Source organism: Anarrhichthys ocellatus, unplaced genomic scaffold (assembly GCF_004355925.1).
Source record: "Anarrhichthys ocellatus isolate YVR2014 unplaced genomic scaffold, GSC_Weel_1.0 scaffold12, whole genome shotgun sequence".
NCBI lineage: Eukaryota > Metazoa > Chordata > Actinopteri > Perciformes > Anarhichadidae > Anarrhichthys > Anarrhichthys ocellatus.
In genome coordinates, this window is record NW_022280042.1 from 4,560,062 (window position 1) to 4,576,558 (window position 16,497).

Sequence of the window (16,497 nt, forward strand, 5' to 3'; positions counted from 1 at the left end):
TGTGTGTGTGTGTGTGTGTGTGTGTGTGTGTGTGTGTGTGTGTGTGTCCAGGAGTACGTAACAGAGCTGCAGGCATTGCTGCGCTCTGTGTCAGAGACGGACTTCAAGCTGAACTCTCCTGAATACTGGCCTGCAGCGTATTATAACCTGCCTCAGCAAGAGCACTGCCTGAAGGTCAGCACCACTTTAATGTTTGTGCCTGAGAGCAAGAATATGAGAATATTTCTCAGGTGATAACATCAAGAGCAATCACGCCATAGGTAATAATGAAATGACAAATATACACAGTTATACGTATTATACACCCAAGATTTATACCAATCTAATATCTGGCTGTTCCATATGAAGTTACACCCAGTTAGGTTAGCTTAGCTTAGCATAAAGACTGGAAAAGGGGGGGAAACCCTTAGCTCTATCCTGAGGTAACAAAATCCACTCACCACACAGGAGGTGAAGGGGAACATTGACGAGTTGCGAGGCCCAGTGGAGGGAGCGCTGGCCCGCAGAGAGGAGATGGCGTCTGGGGCTCGGCCTCTGGAGGGTCAGAGGATCCAGGAGACCGCCGCCCACCTCAATACTAACTGGGACAAGCTGAACAAGCTCTACCATGACAGGCTGAAGTAAGGAGGGGGTGGAGGGATGCGCAGGATCGCGTGAATATTGACTCGTTTTATGCACGAGTTTGAATGAAAAATCTGTGTGTGTGTGTAGGCGTTGGCAGGACTGCAGCTCCAAGTGGCAGAAGCTGGTTTCGGATCAGAAGGCGATGGAGGAGTGGCTGAATGATGCCGAGGGCGCTTTGGGACTGGCCGAGCATGAGCCTGTGGGACACAGACTCAGGGTAACGCACATTTACCCGCCGACACGGTTTGCACACACGGCCGATCGTACCCAGAAAGCTGCTGGATGTATTCCAGCTGAGTCATATTTTGTCTCAAGTGTCCACCAACACTGCTAAAGTGCCCTTGAGCAATGCCACAGGAGTCCAAAAGACACATTCCCTGTTGCAGCATGAAGTAGCACATGACATGACCTGACAAGATGTGACATATCATGGCCTAACGTCATATCACGACATGATCTGGCATCCATGACATCAAAATGTGTCACTGTGATTCATTTATGCTCTATTTGTTGTGAAACATCATAGTATCATCTCCTGGTTAAATAATGAGTTCAATATACACCAGGACTTCTGTCTTCTCTCTTAAAGTCCAGGTTAAGCAAAAATAAATATATGATCGCATTTTATCGCAACACAGAAAAGTGTGTTTTTAACCACCCAACAAAAAGAATGGTGAAAAACTCCACCATTCAGTACAATATAGTTCAGTCGTTTCATGTTTTAGCAGCAATTATTTTCTCATGTGTTTAATGCGTTTACAAACAAATCTCTCGTTTTATTTTACCCATACTATATGTGTAATAAAGGAACAGTAGGATTTTCCCCAAAACATTTATTTTGGTGCCCCCCATGTTTGAAGAAAACACAGCCCTCTTGGATGCCCCAAAGGTAGCTAAATGGTGAGCCATTGTGCAAAACAATGTTGTGAAAAAATGGAGAAAGCCTGATCAAATGCCCTCCAGTTTGCTGTTGCACCGCCGCATGCAGCTGGTGCCTCCTTTTTATTTATTATTTTAGTGCGCCACGACGTAAACGTAGTGTGTTTTGATAATACATGACTTAATAACACCTAAAACAGCAAGCCCAAAAGGACATGATATGAAACGTCATCAATAAATTCAATAAAAATCAATAAAACACACACACACACACACACACACACACACACACACACACACACGCATGCTTTCACCAAATGCCAGTTGTCAAGAGGAAAAGGAAGTGAGTGTCCAACTGTGCAGTCAGCCTCGATACGAACAAAACACTTTCTATTGTAGGCCTTATGTAACAATATGTCATCAAATTCGACATTTCAAACCGCAGAAGCTGAAATTGAAGGAGTACGAAAAGCAATTTAACACACGTGAAGAACAACGGGCTTTTACATCACCGAGACCCGGATGAATAATGTATGAGGGGATCATTCTTAGAAATGTACGAGGGGTGCTTTCACAGACGCTTCAATGAGTTGACTTTAATTCCCGGTTGCTGTGGTTAAACTGATGCACTCAGACGCATATGAAGTATTGCTGTATGCGTGTGTGTGCGCATATGTGTTTGCATCGTCAGACATGCCCACTTCCCTTTGGGCTGCTGTGATCAGCACGCAGTGCCCACCTGCACAGACGAGGACGCAGTGCCCAAGTGACAATCAAGTGCCAACCTGTGTGTGTGTGACGGAGAACCATCTGGTTCCTCAAAACACAAGCTGCTGCCTGAACCGCACCTAATCCTGATCCCCCATTGTACAAGCACGCACTCATTGAATGAATTGCTGTTGATGCACTTGTGGGGGCGTCATATTCACTTTGTGGAGACTCAAATGCTTGGCTCACATTTAACAAAAAAATGCATTTAAATGCATAATCCGTGATTTTGAGGAAATATTTAAGAAGTTTGCACTAAATCTGAAGCCAGGAGGTGATTAGCTTACCTTAGCGACCGGCCAGGCCAAGAAAAAGTTCCAGCACGCAATTTTTGTGATGTACGTGTTCATTTTTGACCAAGCTAGGCTAACTGTCTCCACCCATTTCCAGTTGAACCACCTCCTTTAGCTTCATACTTAACAGATAGATATGAGAGTGGTATCAATCTTCTCATCCAACCCCCAGCAACGTAACATTAGAAAAATTCAAAACCAATACGTCTAATCATCCACTTTGTGTGTGTGTGTGTGTGTGTGTGTGTGTGTGTGTGTGTGTGCAGGACCTGACGGAGGCCATACCTCTCCAGGAAGTGGTGTTGTGCAGAGTAAACTCAGCAGGAGAGGACATCAGCCAGTTGAGCACGCCGGACGATGCCTCGCGGCTCCGAACGCAGCTTAAATTACTCAGCGCTCGCTGGGTTAACGTCTGCCAGCAGCTCAACGAGCGCAAGCGAAAGTGTGTGTGTGTGTGTGTGTGTGTGTGTGTCTGTCTGTCATGTTGCTGTTCATGAATAACGATAACCAATGTTTGTTTCACTTTCAAATGTCCCTGAAAGTACATTTCAATGGAATATTCTGTCGGCACATTGGTGCTCTCCCATGACAGCCACCTATAGCTCACATTGGCCTGGATCTCACCCTCCTTTTTTCTCCTGCTGCCGCTCTCGACTCCTGCAGGTCTGCCGAGGCACGCACGGCGACTGCCGATCTGCAGGAGAACATGGGCTCCATGCTAGGCTGGCTGGACAAAGCGGAGGGCGTCCTGGCCATCCCTCTGCAGCCTGCCGAGCCACAGCACATCAGAGACACTCTGGGCAAAGTCCAGGTATCCATCGAGACACAACACGGCAGTCATAATGAGCTGTGTGTGTGTGTGTGTGTGTGTACATGCGTGGGTGTGTGTTGATCAGTGTAAGTTAATTTAGCTGCTATCATAGTGTAAATGAGATGCAGTTCTTTATTATTACACTCGGCGTTAAAAGAACATTTAAATGTGTGTGTGTGTGTGTTGATTCAATTTAGACGGTATTATGTTTTCCAATGATTCTATAATGTTTCATTCTGAAATCCAACCTCGAAAACACGTTATTGTTAGTGTGTGTGTGTGCTTTTGTTAGTTTAGATAATTAGGTTGAAAGAGCTTGTGTCCTACATTGAGCTGCTGCAATTATTTCTTATTAAATTGTGTGTGTGTGTGTGTGTGTGTGTGTGTGTGTGTGTGTGTGTGTGTCAGGCACATGTGGAGGTGCTTCCTGCCAAGAGGGCGGTGATGGAGGATCTGAACTCCAGACACAAGCAGACAACACTTCCTGCTGAGAGACAGAAAGACATGAGGATCGTCAACACGCGCTGGGCTCAGGTTAGCGGCAGCCACTGTGAACACTACGGATAACAGTACGCCAGCGTTTTTTGAATATTCATCTTTTCTCATCAGTGCAATACAGAAGCCCTGAGAGGCAAGTGATCAAAGAAATCCATGTTATCCATGTCTTATCAAAATGGTTTATGTCTTAAGAACAAGTGAATACAAAATGTTTTGCCAGGATAACATTTCCAAGTTCCTTAATTTAAAAAAGAGTGTTTTTTACCGTAATAAATCACAGCCTGTCCTTGTTTAGGCGTCCAAGGCTCTGCCTGAGCGTCAGCTGGAGATCGAGGGTCTGCTGAGGGAGCTGGAGAAGTTTCAGGGTCAGCTGGACGTCCTTTCAGGCTGGGCGTCCAGCACCAGGGACAAGCTAGAGCACAGCCCTGAGGAGCTGCCAGCAAGGGTGGGACACACACACACACACACACACACACACACACACAGCAGTAATGCCCCATTTTGAGAAAATAAATTCCGGTCCTTTTGAATCAAACCTTTCTCCGTTCATTTCTCCAGCTCATTGAGGAAGTGCAAGCAAAGCAGCCGGAAGTGGAGTTTGTTTTGAAGCGAGCCGACCAACTGTACAAGGACAGTCCTCACAGCCAACCGGACAAGGTGAGGAATATTCCCCACCTGAAGTTTCCACATCAAAATAAAAGCATTTTATTTTATCACTGTAACTCAATCATCTGTAACTTTGTGTGCGTGGTGACAGATGAAGTACATCAAGATAAGGGAGGACTGGAATGTGATCCTGGAGCTGATGCGGCAGCATAAGGAGAGGATGGCTGTCCTGCTAGTGGCGAAAAAAGCCAGTAAGTACATGTTCATATGCAATACGTGGTCTCTATTATGTGGCTTATAGCTGTCCATTACAGTCTGACTAGTTTTCGGGAGATTCTTTCACAAAATGAGCGCGGCATTAGGTAAAAATGGCCGCCATGTGAATTCGGTCTGTTTGCAGGTTTACTTGTATGTTTATGCACGTTTTTGTTCAGGTGTGAACTTTTTCTATATATATATATATATATTTATCCTCCCAACAATCAAAACAAGCCTTGGAAGACTTGATCACAGTAAGCCAGCTCTAAAGCATCCCCTGCTTTATGGTCTGTTTGACTCTAAATGGACCATAACTTACTAAATGAACATCATGCTGTAGTGAAGAAGACTTGAAACTAGAGATTGAGACCATAAACTCATGTTTACAATGTTTGCTGAGGTAATAAATCAAGAGAGAAGTAGTCATTTTCTCATAGACTTCTATACAACCAGAGGAGTCGCCCCCTGATGGACATCAGAGAGAATGCAGCTTTAAGACACTTCTGCATTGGCTTCACTCGGCAGAACCGGAGGTTGCCGCCTGCTATAACTGGACATAAGTAAGTGGTTTTAAACGTTGTGTGTGTGTGTGTCCCAGATGAAAGTCTGGTAGGGAGTTCCCTGCCTGAATCTGCGGCCTTGGCTCAGTTCAACAAGTCCTGGGCGGAGCTCACTGATTGGCTGACCATGCTGGATAACATGGTGCAGAACAAGCGCGTGGTGGTGGCTGACCTGGAGGACATCGACGACAACATCAGCGGGCTTAAGGTCAGGACCTCAGAGATCACTGAAGCAATTGTTGTGGTCCGTGTACAAAGCAATGATTCATTTGATCTGATAAAGTGCACTAATCAATGCGGAAATTAATCAGTAAATTACAGATATTGATTCTGGTGTTTTCAGGTGTCTCTGCAGGAGCTGGACCAGCGGCGCCCCCTGCTGGAGCGACAGGTCACAGCAGCACAGAACCTGAAGAACAAAACCAGCAACCAGGAGACCCGCAATGCTATCACTGAACGCAGTATGTCCCTCACACACACACACGCATAATCTTGTGACAAATTGTATTTCAACATTTCCCAACTACAGAAATGAAAGCTATGAGACAAACGTACAAATCTATCAAATCAAGCACAATGACAGGATTTCCCCCACATGAAGCTACATCTTATATTTATATACAGTACATATTTACTGAGTCTGCATATGCTATTTATGATGAAAGCTGTATATTTTAATTATTGGACCTGGCTCGTGTGGATGGAAACCGTATGCTTGCACAGATTTCCTGCGCTCCAGGTTCGGCCCTTCTTCTCCCCCGCTGCCCTACAAGGCATTATTATGTACTTCATTTGCTTTCTTTATGACTTTTGAAATAAAATGACAGTATGCCAGCGCCCATACTTTTTCTTTTACCCTAATAACTACGCCAGTTACTTTTTTCTGGACCTAATATTTTATACTGACATATTTTGTACACTGACAAGAATGCCTTGAATCAACCACGTCAGATCATGCTTGTGCAAATCAGAACCCAGAGCGAGCCGTTAGCTTTCCAATGCTAGCTAAAACTGAGATGATAACCACTGCGGTCTGCCCACGTTAAGCTAGCTACCTCGCTGTAGCTATAAGCTTAAACTGAACATACTAATGTTGAAAGTGCTATATTGATATTTACATATACATATATATAATACATATATATATATATATATATATATATATATATATATATATATATATTTGCCATTTTCATTCTTTCTGTCATTGTAGTTGACAGGCTTCAGACTCACTGGGAAGACTCCCAGACGAAACTCTACGACAGGACGAAGCAGCTCCGCAACATGCAGCAGGACTCCGCTGATTGGCTGGATGCCAAGAAGAGGGTGGATCACCTCATCAAGCGGGCCAGTGAGAGGATGGAGTCCTGGCAGGAAGTCACGTACACGGTGGAAGCCTTGAAGAAACAAAACGCCGAGCTGAAGGTCGGACAAAGTGTTTTACACTCTCAGATGTCTGTTTTTTTCTCTAAATTTGCATAATTATGACTCGTAATTTAGATGCACACATGGTTTTTCCACCTTGCATGTGAGATTTATAAACAGAGGGAATCGTCACATTTTACAGTTCTTGTCCTTTCTGCCTCAGCTCTTTGCGAGGGAGCTGCAGCAGTGGCAGGGTCAGGTGGATGAAACCAACGCGCTGGCTGACAAACTGCTGACACTGTACGCCAATGACGACACACACAAAGTCACCCAGGTCAACGACAACATGGTGGCCACCTGGACACACGTCAACAGGTGGTAAGAACACTGAAGACAGATATATATGTAGATAAAGCTTTAGGATTATAACTCTAAGCAACATATTGAAAACCTTGTGAAGAAACGGAGGCTGTTATGTTTATTTTTCAGATAAAAATGCTGTTTTTCTCTTGAGTCTTCAGCAGGAGACGGCTAGTTGCCGCTACCCTTTTGTTCTTCATTATGGGGAATTTCAAACATGTTGGAATACCTGTCCAGATAGTCATTGTTATCTAGTATTTTCTTTAGCGGTATTTTAGTATTTATTTTTAGTATATTTTGGGACAGTTATTTGGGTTAATTTTATAGCAGCTTTAGTTCGATCATTTTACAGAATGATCCATATTTTTCACAATGTAATTACACAAAGTAGATCATGGGGTGTTTTTCATTTGATATAAAAAAAATGTCAATACATTTAAAAACGAGATTTAACGAAAGAAGAGCGTTTTGGGGAAATATAAATGTTCCACTTCTCCTACATTTGGGAATACAAGTCGGTTTTCCTTTCCTATTTCTGCTTTATGTAGATGGTGTGTTTTACTATTTTTTTATCTGCTTTCAGTGTTTTATCCTTTGCCGGATTTTGTATTGTTTGTCTGTAACCTTCTTTAGCGACTGTCTTGGCTAACCAACTTAGGACTTACCTCGTTAAATCAAGTTTTTAAAAAAATAAAAAATAAAAATCTTAGTTAGAATTTTTGAATGAAACTCGACCTTAAAACAATAAAAACAAGCTCAGAATGGACAAAATGTTAGAAATTTGGCAGCATGTACACCTTGGTAGCATGTATCTTGTCATGTGTGTGTCTCCAGTGTTTCGGACAGAGAGGCGGCTCTGGAGGCAGCTCTAAAGTTGCTGCAGCAGTCATACCTCGACCTGGAGAAGTTCCTCAACTGGCTGACGGAGGCTGAGACGACCTGCAACGTTTTAATAGACGCCACCAACAAAGAGAGAATGCAGGAGCAGCCGGAGGCAGGAAGGAACCTGCTGGCACAGTGGAAGGTAGGACACACTGTTGTGTATTTCATACATTCCTCCAAAGAAAAGGATTCTTACTACCTGACCGGCCATGCTGGACACCCAGCCCCAATTGAGGGAGAGATGCGACGAAATCTTTCCTGTGTGAGTCTACTTTTGTAGTTGCAACTAAATAAAGTTGCTCAAAATCCCTCTGTTGGAATCCTGACAGGTATGGAAAGTCCTCCTGCTCTGACATAACCTCTTAAATAAAGCTTTTAATTCCAGTAGAAACATAAAATACAATTGTCATTATGCAACACAGGGATGCACAACAAAATTCAGTTGTAACAAAACAAAAACTAGTACATTCCTGTAGTGATTTCTTATTTATTTTTTGAGGCCTCTTTGTGTTCTTTTCTCTAACGTTGATATACACGTATATAGAAATGCTGATATGACACACACACACACACACAATGTTTAAAACCACTTATTTATGTCCAGTTATAGCAGGCGGCAACCACTGGTTCTGCGAGTGAAGCCAATGCAGAAGTGTGTTAAAGCTGCATTCTCTCTAATGTCCACCAGGGGGCGACTCCTCTGGTTGTATAGGAGTCTATGAGAAAATGACTCTACTTCTCTCTTTATTTATTACCTCAGTAAACATTGTAAACATGAGTTTATGGTCTCAATCTCTAGTTTCAAGTCTTCTTCAATACAGCATGAATTACAGCAGTTTTTTTCTTGTAAATTTACAACTTTAGTCTCGGAAATTCCGATTTTTTTCTTCACGGAACATTACATGTTAATCAATACAATATTTTGTCGGGTGGGATCTATCAGACATTCAGTACATTTCCAGTTTCTGATTGTCTTTCTTGACTGTCCCGGCTGGTATGACGGGAATGCTGACATAGCAGTATAGAGAGATCTCATTGGCCGGTCGGTGCCTGGCAGACAAATGTAAAAATCCCCCCACTGCATTGTGGGTGTTAAAGGGAAGGCTCTGTTCTGCGAGAGAACATATTTTGACCCTCCGCCGTCACCCTGCACCCACACACACTTTCTGGTGGAACGGCGTGTACACGATGCACTTGCACATACACACACACACACATGCATACTGTAGAGGAAACACAATATGCTGCACACATGCAACATATTGGAAATACATTTTCGGATACACACTTCATTTCGACGTGCACGCACTGTCAGTACAACAGCAGCACTGTATGCAGAGCTGAGATAGTCTTCTGTGTCCAATTATAATGGCGGGCAGCAAAGCAGCGTAGCATCCAGGGAGTGCACACACACACACACACGGGCTATAACACTGAATGCAGATAACGTTTAATTGGAAAATGAGCGCACGTATAGTTTATGCACCCTTTCAAGTTCTCCCTGCCTCTCCCCTCCTCCTCTCTCTTTCTCACACTCTGTCGTTCAAACTCACACTGACTCACACCCTCCAACTCCGTCTCCCTTTTTATGGGTAACTAACCCTCCCTCCATCGCTCTCCACTCTCCCTCCCTCCCTCTTCATTTCCAAATCCCTCTCTTTGTCACACACATTTAAACAGAGGGCATGCTTGTGCAGTCACATTGAGTGCTAATCTTGGAGGACTGGAAGAAGCAGAAGATGATGCTTCTTCTTCTTCTCCGCCTTGACATCTAGTTTTGGGATTCCAGAGTAAAAGTTTCGGTGATGCTGCGCAGGAAGGTCTACCATGTTCAGGTTGGGAAAGAAAATTAAGTGCTGTTCTTAAGCAAATAAGTAATCCTAATCCTAAATCGAGGCATTTTATTTTAGGGAGAATGTGTCATCTGTTCCAAAAAGCTTTTGAGATGTAGCTTATACATGAGAAGAATTGACGTTTCAGCTGCAGTTTGACCATGTTTTTTAGTCGGTATAGATCCACTAGCTTTGGACACATTTTGCTGTATTCACGCTTTGCTTCTGCAACAGGAACTTGTCACATTGTGGGCACAAGTGCTTTTCCTATAAACTAAAAATCTCAACGTGAGCGTATTCTGCTCCAACTGAAAGGCACCGAATATTTTTTTTAAAGAAAGAAAAAGTAGAAACATGTAAAAACCCACAGAGGCACATGTCAACAAACAAACACACCCAAAATTATATAGAAAACAAAAATCCATTCAATCTATCAACAATATTTTTACCACATACCTATCCCGTAAGGCCTTTATGCACCGGGGGCGTGACGATGCAATGCCAAGTCGCAGCACTTTGTCGATAAAAGGAATATATTCTAATATAGTCGTGCAAGCAGAGCATGGAACCTTGTCTGAGGTAAATTGTTGCATAGCTTTAGCTACTGTAAGCTATTACATTGAGTTTCCTTTTAGCAATACTAACTCTGATTGAGTTTGCGTTCCCTCTGGTAAACAGTTATGCAGTGTATATGTTTAGTGCTTATTTGCCATTGTGTGAATGACAAAAACAACAGTTTGAAAGAAAAGATTGCAATCTGAATTAAATAATTAATTTACTGCATTTTCCTGACTGAAATTGAAATAACACAGATAATATCATATCCAAGTATCTATGTTGTATACCATTTTCCAAAACATTAATATTTTATGGCATTTACAAAATATATGCAAGTGATCTGCATCTGGTACTCCACACTAGCTCCAGCATGGTAGATTCATGTTCAAATATTTATACCTGAACTGTAATTAAAAAACAAACGGATAACATTTTTCCAGAAGAAGTCTCCCTTCATATCCGGGAACGGGTCAGTGTTTGATGTATTTTCCACAATCGTCATCTGAAATGTTATGCCTGATATGCTATCGGATGTTGTCCTCTGCGTTTGGATATTTTACTCACAACAACCCAGTCAAAATTCCCCAACTAATAATATTTCACGTGTAGTGTTTACAGATGAAATGACCCTGCCTCGTGGCTGCATGCGCTTCACTGGAGTGTCCCTACGTAATAATGTAACTAAAGTGATACTCTTTAACCTGGCTTTATTCTGCCCTCGAAGACTCTATTATAACGCTTTCTTTACGACTTCTGGAATAAGAGGACAGTTGATGTGTATACCAGAGCAGCGGTGCCGGCTAGTGGAGCAAGTTAGCGCTAATCGCACAGGTAGCTGTCGCCTGTGCTAGTGAGATACGGTTTATGTCGATGCAATACAAGCCGCTGTATGAAGCTGGGACGGGGTTTTGGGGAAAAGCATTTCAAAATCTGAGGTGAAATCAGCGAGTCATGCTCTCAAATTGAAAGAACATATTCTTGAACGACAATAGGAAGAAAAAAAACTTGATATGTGATGACGGATAAGCCTCTGGGAGAAAGGGGCTTTATTTCCGTGTAGCCACAACATATCCTCTTCCCTCATTGTTTACAGTCCGATTAGCAACTTCAGATGCCAGACTGGAGTTGACAGACGACATGTGTTTTATCACAAGTAGCCAGTTTACAAGCTAATATTAAACCAGTGAAGACATTCAAGTTTAGGTCCATATGAAGGCAAAGGGCTGGGATTGAGCAAAACAACACACACAGAGGGACAGGGCGCTACTCCGCTATATCTTTCCATAGATAATAGTTGTTTGCTGCCATATTGATAAGATAATCCCTCATTAGTCCCACAGTGGGGACATCTGCATTTGAATTCTAATGCTCAGGATGTTAAATACAGCTCCTTTTAAGAGTTGGGGTAATGGATCGTCTGTTGGAAAATTGAACACAGGTGGGGACTACAGCTGTCGAAGTTACCAGCTGATTCCAGGCGGAGTAACGCATCGTGACATTTCAGCGCAGCATTAACAAGGTTAATAATAATAATAATAATAATATTGATAAAGAAAAAGCTAACTAGCCAGCTGTTCAACTAGAGCTGAAATACTGATTAATCACTGAATAATGAATTCGTTTTTTGCTTAAAGTAAATAGTGTCCTATCACTTAATTAGATTCTCAGAGTACATCAGAATGCTACATGTTAAAGCTCATATTTAAAATAAAATTCCCGGAGCATGCACCCACCCCCCCTTTCGGGCCTGTCACCTTTTTCACCTCTCATGAGTTTGCAGGTATGTACATTAAGCCCTGCATTATGGCTCAATCCTAGTAATTGCTGCTTTTTATAGAGTAAATCACTCTCTCACATCGCATTACTGACCACTCAAGCAGTGAAAGATAGTGAATTCCTGAAAGATTGCTGCTATTACCAAGAAAATAAAGTGCCTGCTCCAACAGAAATTACTGCTCTTACTTCTTTTCCACTAACTCTTACTGTGTGCGTCACTAGGATCTCCAGGCAGAGATTGACAGCCACACAGAGCTGTATCACTCCCTGGATGAGAACGGGCAGAGGATAAAGTGTCTGCTCCAACAGAAATTACTGCTCTTACTTCTTTTCCACTAACTCTTACTGTGTGCGTCACTAGGATCTCCAGGCAGAGACTGACAGCCACACAGAGCTGTATCACTCCCTGGATGAGAACGGGCAGAGGATCATGACCTCACTGGGGGACTCTGAGGATGGGGCTCTGCTCCAGAGACGTCTGGACAACATGAGCCAGCGCTGGAACGACCTGCGCAACAAGACCCTCAGCATGAGGTGAGGCTTTGTTCTGGACTTTGTTCTGGACCGCCGTGGTGTTTATGTAAAGCGTAAGAGACAAAAAAACAACTGTGATTGTGTTTCAAGGGCCTACCTGGACTCGGAGATGGCCCCGTGGAAGAGGCTCCACATGTCGCTGCAGGAGCTGCTGAACTGGCTTAGACTTAAAAGTCAACAGCTGGAAAAGGAGCCGCCTGTTGGGGGGGATGTCCCCGCCGTGCAGGCACAGCTGGACACACACCGGGTAGGAGGACACACACATACTATGTGGGACACGGACAATTAGACCGCTTGTCTCTGCAGCATTTTATACTGAAAAATGTGAGATTTTTGCAGATTATGGATTTTTTGTTTTTGTTTTTCAACACACGCACTTGATCGTCTGTCATTCCACAGTCAACCAAACAATTACCAAGAAGAGTGTAGCACAGCGTAGGATCACGTGGACCTTTGGGTTTTGCTATTAGAAAATTTGACATCTGAACCTATCAGGACACAACATCATTTGATCTAATTTGTAGTTAATTTTTATTATTCTAAATCTTCGGTGGGGTGGCAGAATTTGCGGTTCTTACTCTGTATTTATCCATCCTGAGTGTAGCTCCGAGTCATAATAGAAGGAAACGCGTCTAGGAACCTTCAGCTCAGCACCAGTGCAGTAAGCAAGCAACGAAAAGAGCCTGTTTGATACTTTCATAATAAAAGTTTTGTGGTTTCATTGTAAAAGCATCCATTTACATTTGAGGCACACTTAATGTCCCCCTGACTAACATTACGCAGATCAAAGGCTCACAATAAATGGAAAGTATTGTGGAAAGGGTTCAAGGAAAATCCATTTTATGCAACAAAAAAAAAACGAGATGATTGGCTCTGCTGATTTTGTCATTTCATCTGTAAAACTACAATGAGTTCTCCCAGATGCATTAGGGAAAAGGCTTTTAGTCAAAGCGTTGCATAATAAATCCAGACATGTTTTAGTTTGAAGGGGCACTTAAGTCCAACAGTGTTTGTGCACCGAATACACGCAATGGGCTACGTTCACTCCTGATGCTGTTTTATGCATCCTTGAAGCAGAGGTCTTAAGCTCAAATGACCACAATAATATCCACATAATGTTACTTTCAATAAAAGTTAAAAACATTCATTGTATGCGTGTTTGTGTTTGTGTGTGTGTTTGCACAGGGCTTCAGGAGGGACTTGAGAGCTAAGGAGCCAGTTGTGACCAAGGCTCTGGACGATGTGGGAGTCTTTCTGTCAGAGCTGCCCTGGGAGACACCATCACCTGAGCAGAGGGGTAACACAGACACATGTTTCCAAAAAAAGAATTGATTGCGGACAAATCTGCATAGAGGATGCTGCAGGAATGAGTCCTAAAACCGGGGAAATAGGCCAATTTGTTCTGAGATGCTTTAGAAACAGGAGGTCTTATAGAGTGTAAACGCCTCCGTTCATGCTCGGAGCTTGCGCGCCGTCTGCTGAGGCGCGTGTATAAAACAAGGCTTGACCCGACAACTCATTATCTTCAGTAACCGGGTCATCATTTCTGGAAAGAGACATTGCTGATGAGTTTTTCAAATGTGTTTTTATATTTGCCGCTTTGAGCACCACAAGCCGAATGCCGTCTAGTCCCATCATATTGGAGAGAGGGCAGACATCTCGATGGCTAACACTCGACAACTCGCACCAAAACAATCGAGATTGATAAATGGCACTGCGAGTAAGAGGGACAATATATTTTTTTGATTTTGGGATGAACTTAAAAGATACATCGATATGATAGATTAAGAATGTAAGCGTTGTAAGCAGCATAAGCAGTTATTTAGATTGGATTATTTACATTTGAACACACCTTGCACCTGCCATTCAAATGTGGAAACACAGGAATAAAAGCTCATTAATTACCAGAGCAGCACCAGGATCAGCTCTAGCACTTGAAGTCCTGCATAAAAGGCAAATATGAAGTGAATTTAACAGACCTTTGGACCCTAGTAACAGCTTGGTAACAACCACACATGGGTGTTAACGCACACACGCATGCACGCACACAGGCACACACACACAGACTTTCCTGCAGCACCTTGTTCACCATGGCTGCAGCCCGGTTACCAGGCTTGTAGAAAGCAGCTGAACTTTAACTGTGGCCCAAATAAACCCATTCAGCCGCCAAACGCACTCGGAGAACACAGAAAAGAAAGGGTGAACTCCAGCTGCTAACGAGCACTTACTTCCTCATAGGAAGTAGTTTGACCTTCAAACCGGCGGCGGTTGGGGACGCCTAGAAAGCTGAATCGACAGTGCTTTTGAGAATATGACAACTTCACAATATGATTTAAAGCAAGCAAAAGCTTGCTTTAAATTCATCCGAACCTGTGTCTTCACAAACAGCCTGAGTGGTTTGACATATACGTCGCTCCTAATGCTTCATTGTCACAGCTAAAGCCTGTGCTTTTGGTTGCCCACATCTTAAACAGTTAGAACTCTGCACGGTTTGAAGACATTCGATGGACAACAGCAATACAGAATACCGCTGCAGTTGCTCTTCTTCTTCTAAGTACTGATGGTCGTGTAGCATCAGGGTTTTCCTCCTCATCACAACATGTGGAATCTAAATATTAGACGTAGTGGTGGAGAGAATAAGAGATTCTAGATGTGTGGATTGTGTGCCACAGCCTTTGAGGATACAGATCGCTGCTTTCATTGTCTCCAGATGTTAATCCAGTATCTCTTCTTTCCACAACCCTCAGATATCGGCCCCGAGGAGCGTGCTCAGAATGTCGGGCGAGTCCTGCGCAAAGAAGCCGAGGACGTGATGGCCAAGTGGGACAGGCTCAACTCCGATTCGGCCAACTGGCAGAGGAGGCTCGAGCTGGCTCTGGATCGGCTGATGGAGCTCCAGGAGGCGGAGGACCTGCTGGACGGACAGCTGCGGCAGGCCGAGATGGTGAAGGAGGCGTGGGAACCCGTTGGTGACTCCCTGCTGATTAACTCCCTGCCGGAGCATATCGACAGAGTCAAGGTCAGATCCAACGACGCTCACTTCAAAAATTGAGCAGCATGTGGCATCAAAGTATTAAAGGAGCCCCGAGAGGTGAAGGGAGAGAAATAGGACTAAATAGATGTATTCACTCTAAGCAAGTGAGATCATGGTTGAGAGACTGGTGACTTTTAGATGATCGTCATGTCATTGCATGATTTTTGTAAAATAATTTGAGCTTTGGACGACGCTAGGTGGAATCCTGTGCTACCACTCTTTATGCCTCTTTTTGACAGCAAGATAAAGCCATGAAAATATTGTAAATATAGTTATTAAATATATATATATTATATATATATATATAGATAGATATATGCACAAACACTTGAACGTTTTTTCCTTGTCCACAGCAGTACATTACTTTGCTCCCGTTTGTTGTAAATGTACCAAGATCTAAAAAATGATTTGATAATGATTCATTGGTGTTTAAATGCTCACACAGCATATTTAAGAAACATATGTAACAGTCACAGATGTGCATTACCGTCCCCTTATTCTGCACGCATCATGGAAGACATAGAAGAGTAAGCCCACTTTGCATCCATCAACCAGTATAGTTGCACTTGTATAGCGATAGTTGCATTAATCCTACTTAAGCCTGTCAGTGTTTTCCATACATCAGCAAGCATTAAACATGCAGAAGAAGAGGGGTTTACATGATGGATGCATCTGTTTCTCCCTGTTAGAGGAGTTGAGGTGAGAAACGACTGAACGGGGGGGCAACTAACAACCTGTCTGTGTTTCCCATCTGTCCTCTCATCACTGCAAACAATGCAGCGCAATACAAATGCCCTGACAATTCATTTCCAGTGTGTGTGTGTGTGTGTGTGTGTGTGTGTGTGTGTGTGTGTGTGTG

The 16,497-nt window shown here is 43.2% G+C and overlaps 1 protein-coding gene across 5 annotated transcripts in view; it reads left to right on the forward strand.

Annotated features, from left to right (window-relative positions):
* dmd (dystrophin) overlaps positions 1 to 16,497 on the forward strand; it is a 214,565-nt gene that overhangs the window by 160,177 nt on the left and 37,891 nt on the right. For all 5 annotated transcript variants that reach the window (XM_031852205.1, XM_031852208.1, XM_031852207.1 and 2 more), the window contains 18 exons: positions 52 to 174; positions 448 to 620; positions 712 to 841; positions 2,831 to 3,006; positions 3,228 to 3,375; positions 3,784 to 3,909; positions 4,169 to 4,318; positions 4,432 to 4,530; positions 4,631 to 4,730; positions 5,336 to 5,505; positions 5,641 to 5,758; positions 6,511 to 6,722; positions 6,886 to 7,040; positions 7,857 to 8,046; positions 12,432 to 12,604; positions 12,695 to 12,851; positions 13,790 to 13,901; positions 15,352 to 15,623. In XM_031852205.1, the coding sequence (XP_031708065.1) occupies positions 52 to 174; positions 448 to 620; positions 712 to 841; positions 2,831 to 3,006; positions 3,228 to 3,375; positions 3,784 to 3,909; positions 4,169 to 4,318; positions 4,432 to 4,530; positions 4,631 to 4,730; positions 5,336 to 5,505; positions 5,641 to 5,758; positions 6,511 to 6,722; positions 6,886 to 7,040; positions 7,857 to 8,046; positions 12,432 to 12,604; positions 12,695 to 12,851; positions 13,790 to 13,901; positions 15,352 to 15,623 (2,784 nt within the window). The remainder of the gene's footprint in view (positions 1 to 51; positions 175 to 447; positions 621 to 711; positions 842 to 2,830; positions 3,007 to 3,227; positions 3,376 to 3,783; positions 3,910 to 4,168; positions 4,319 to 4,431; positions 4,531 to 4,630; positions 4,731 to 5,335; positions 5,506 to 5,640; positions 5,759 to 6,510; positions 6,723 to 6,885; positions 7,041 to 7,856; positions 8,047 to 12,431; positions 12,605 to 12,694; positions 12,852 to 13,789; positions 13,902 to 15,351; positions 15,624 to 16,497) is intronic.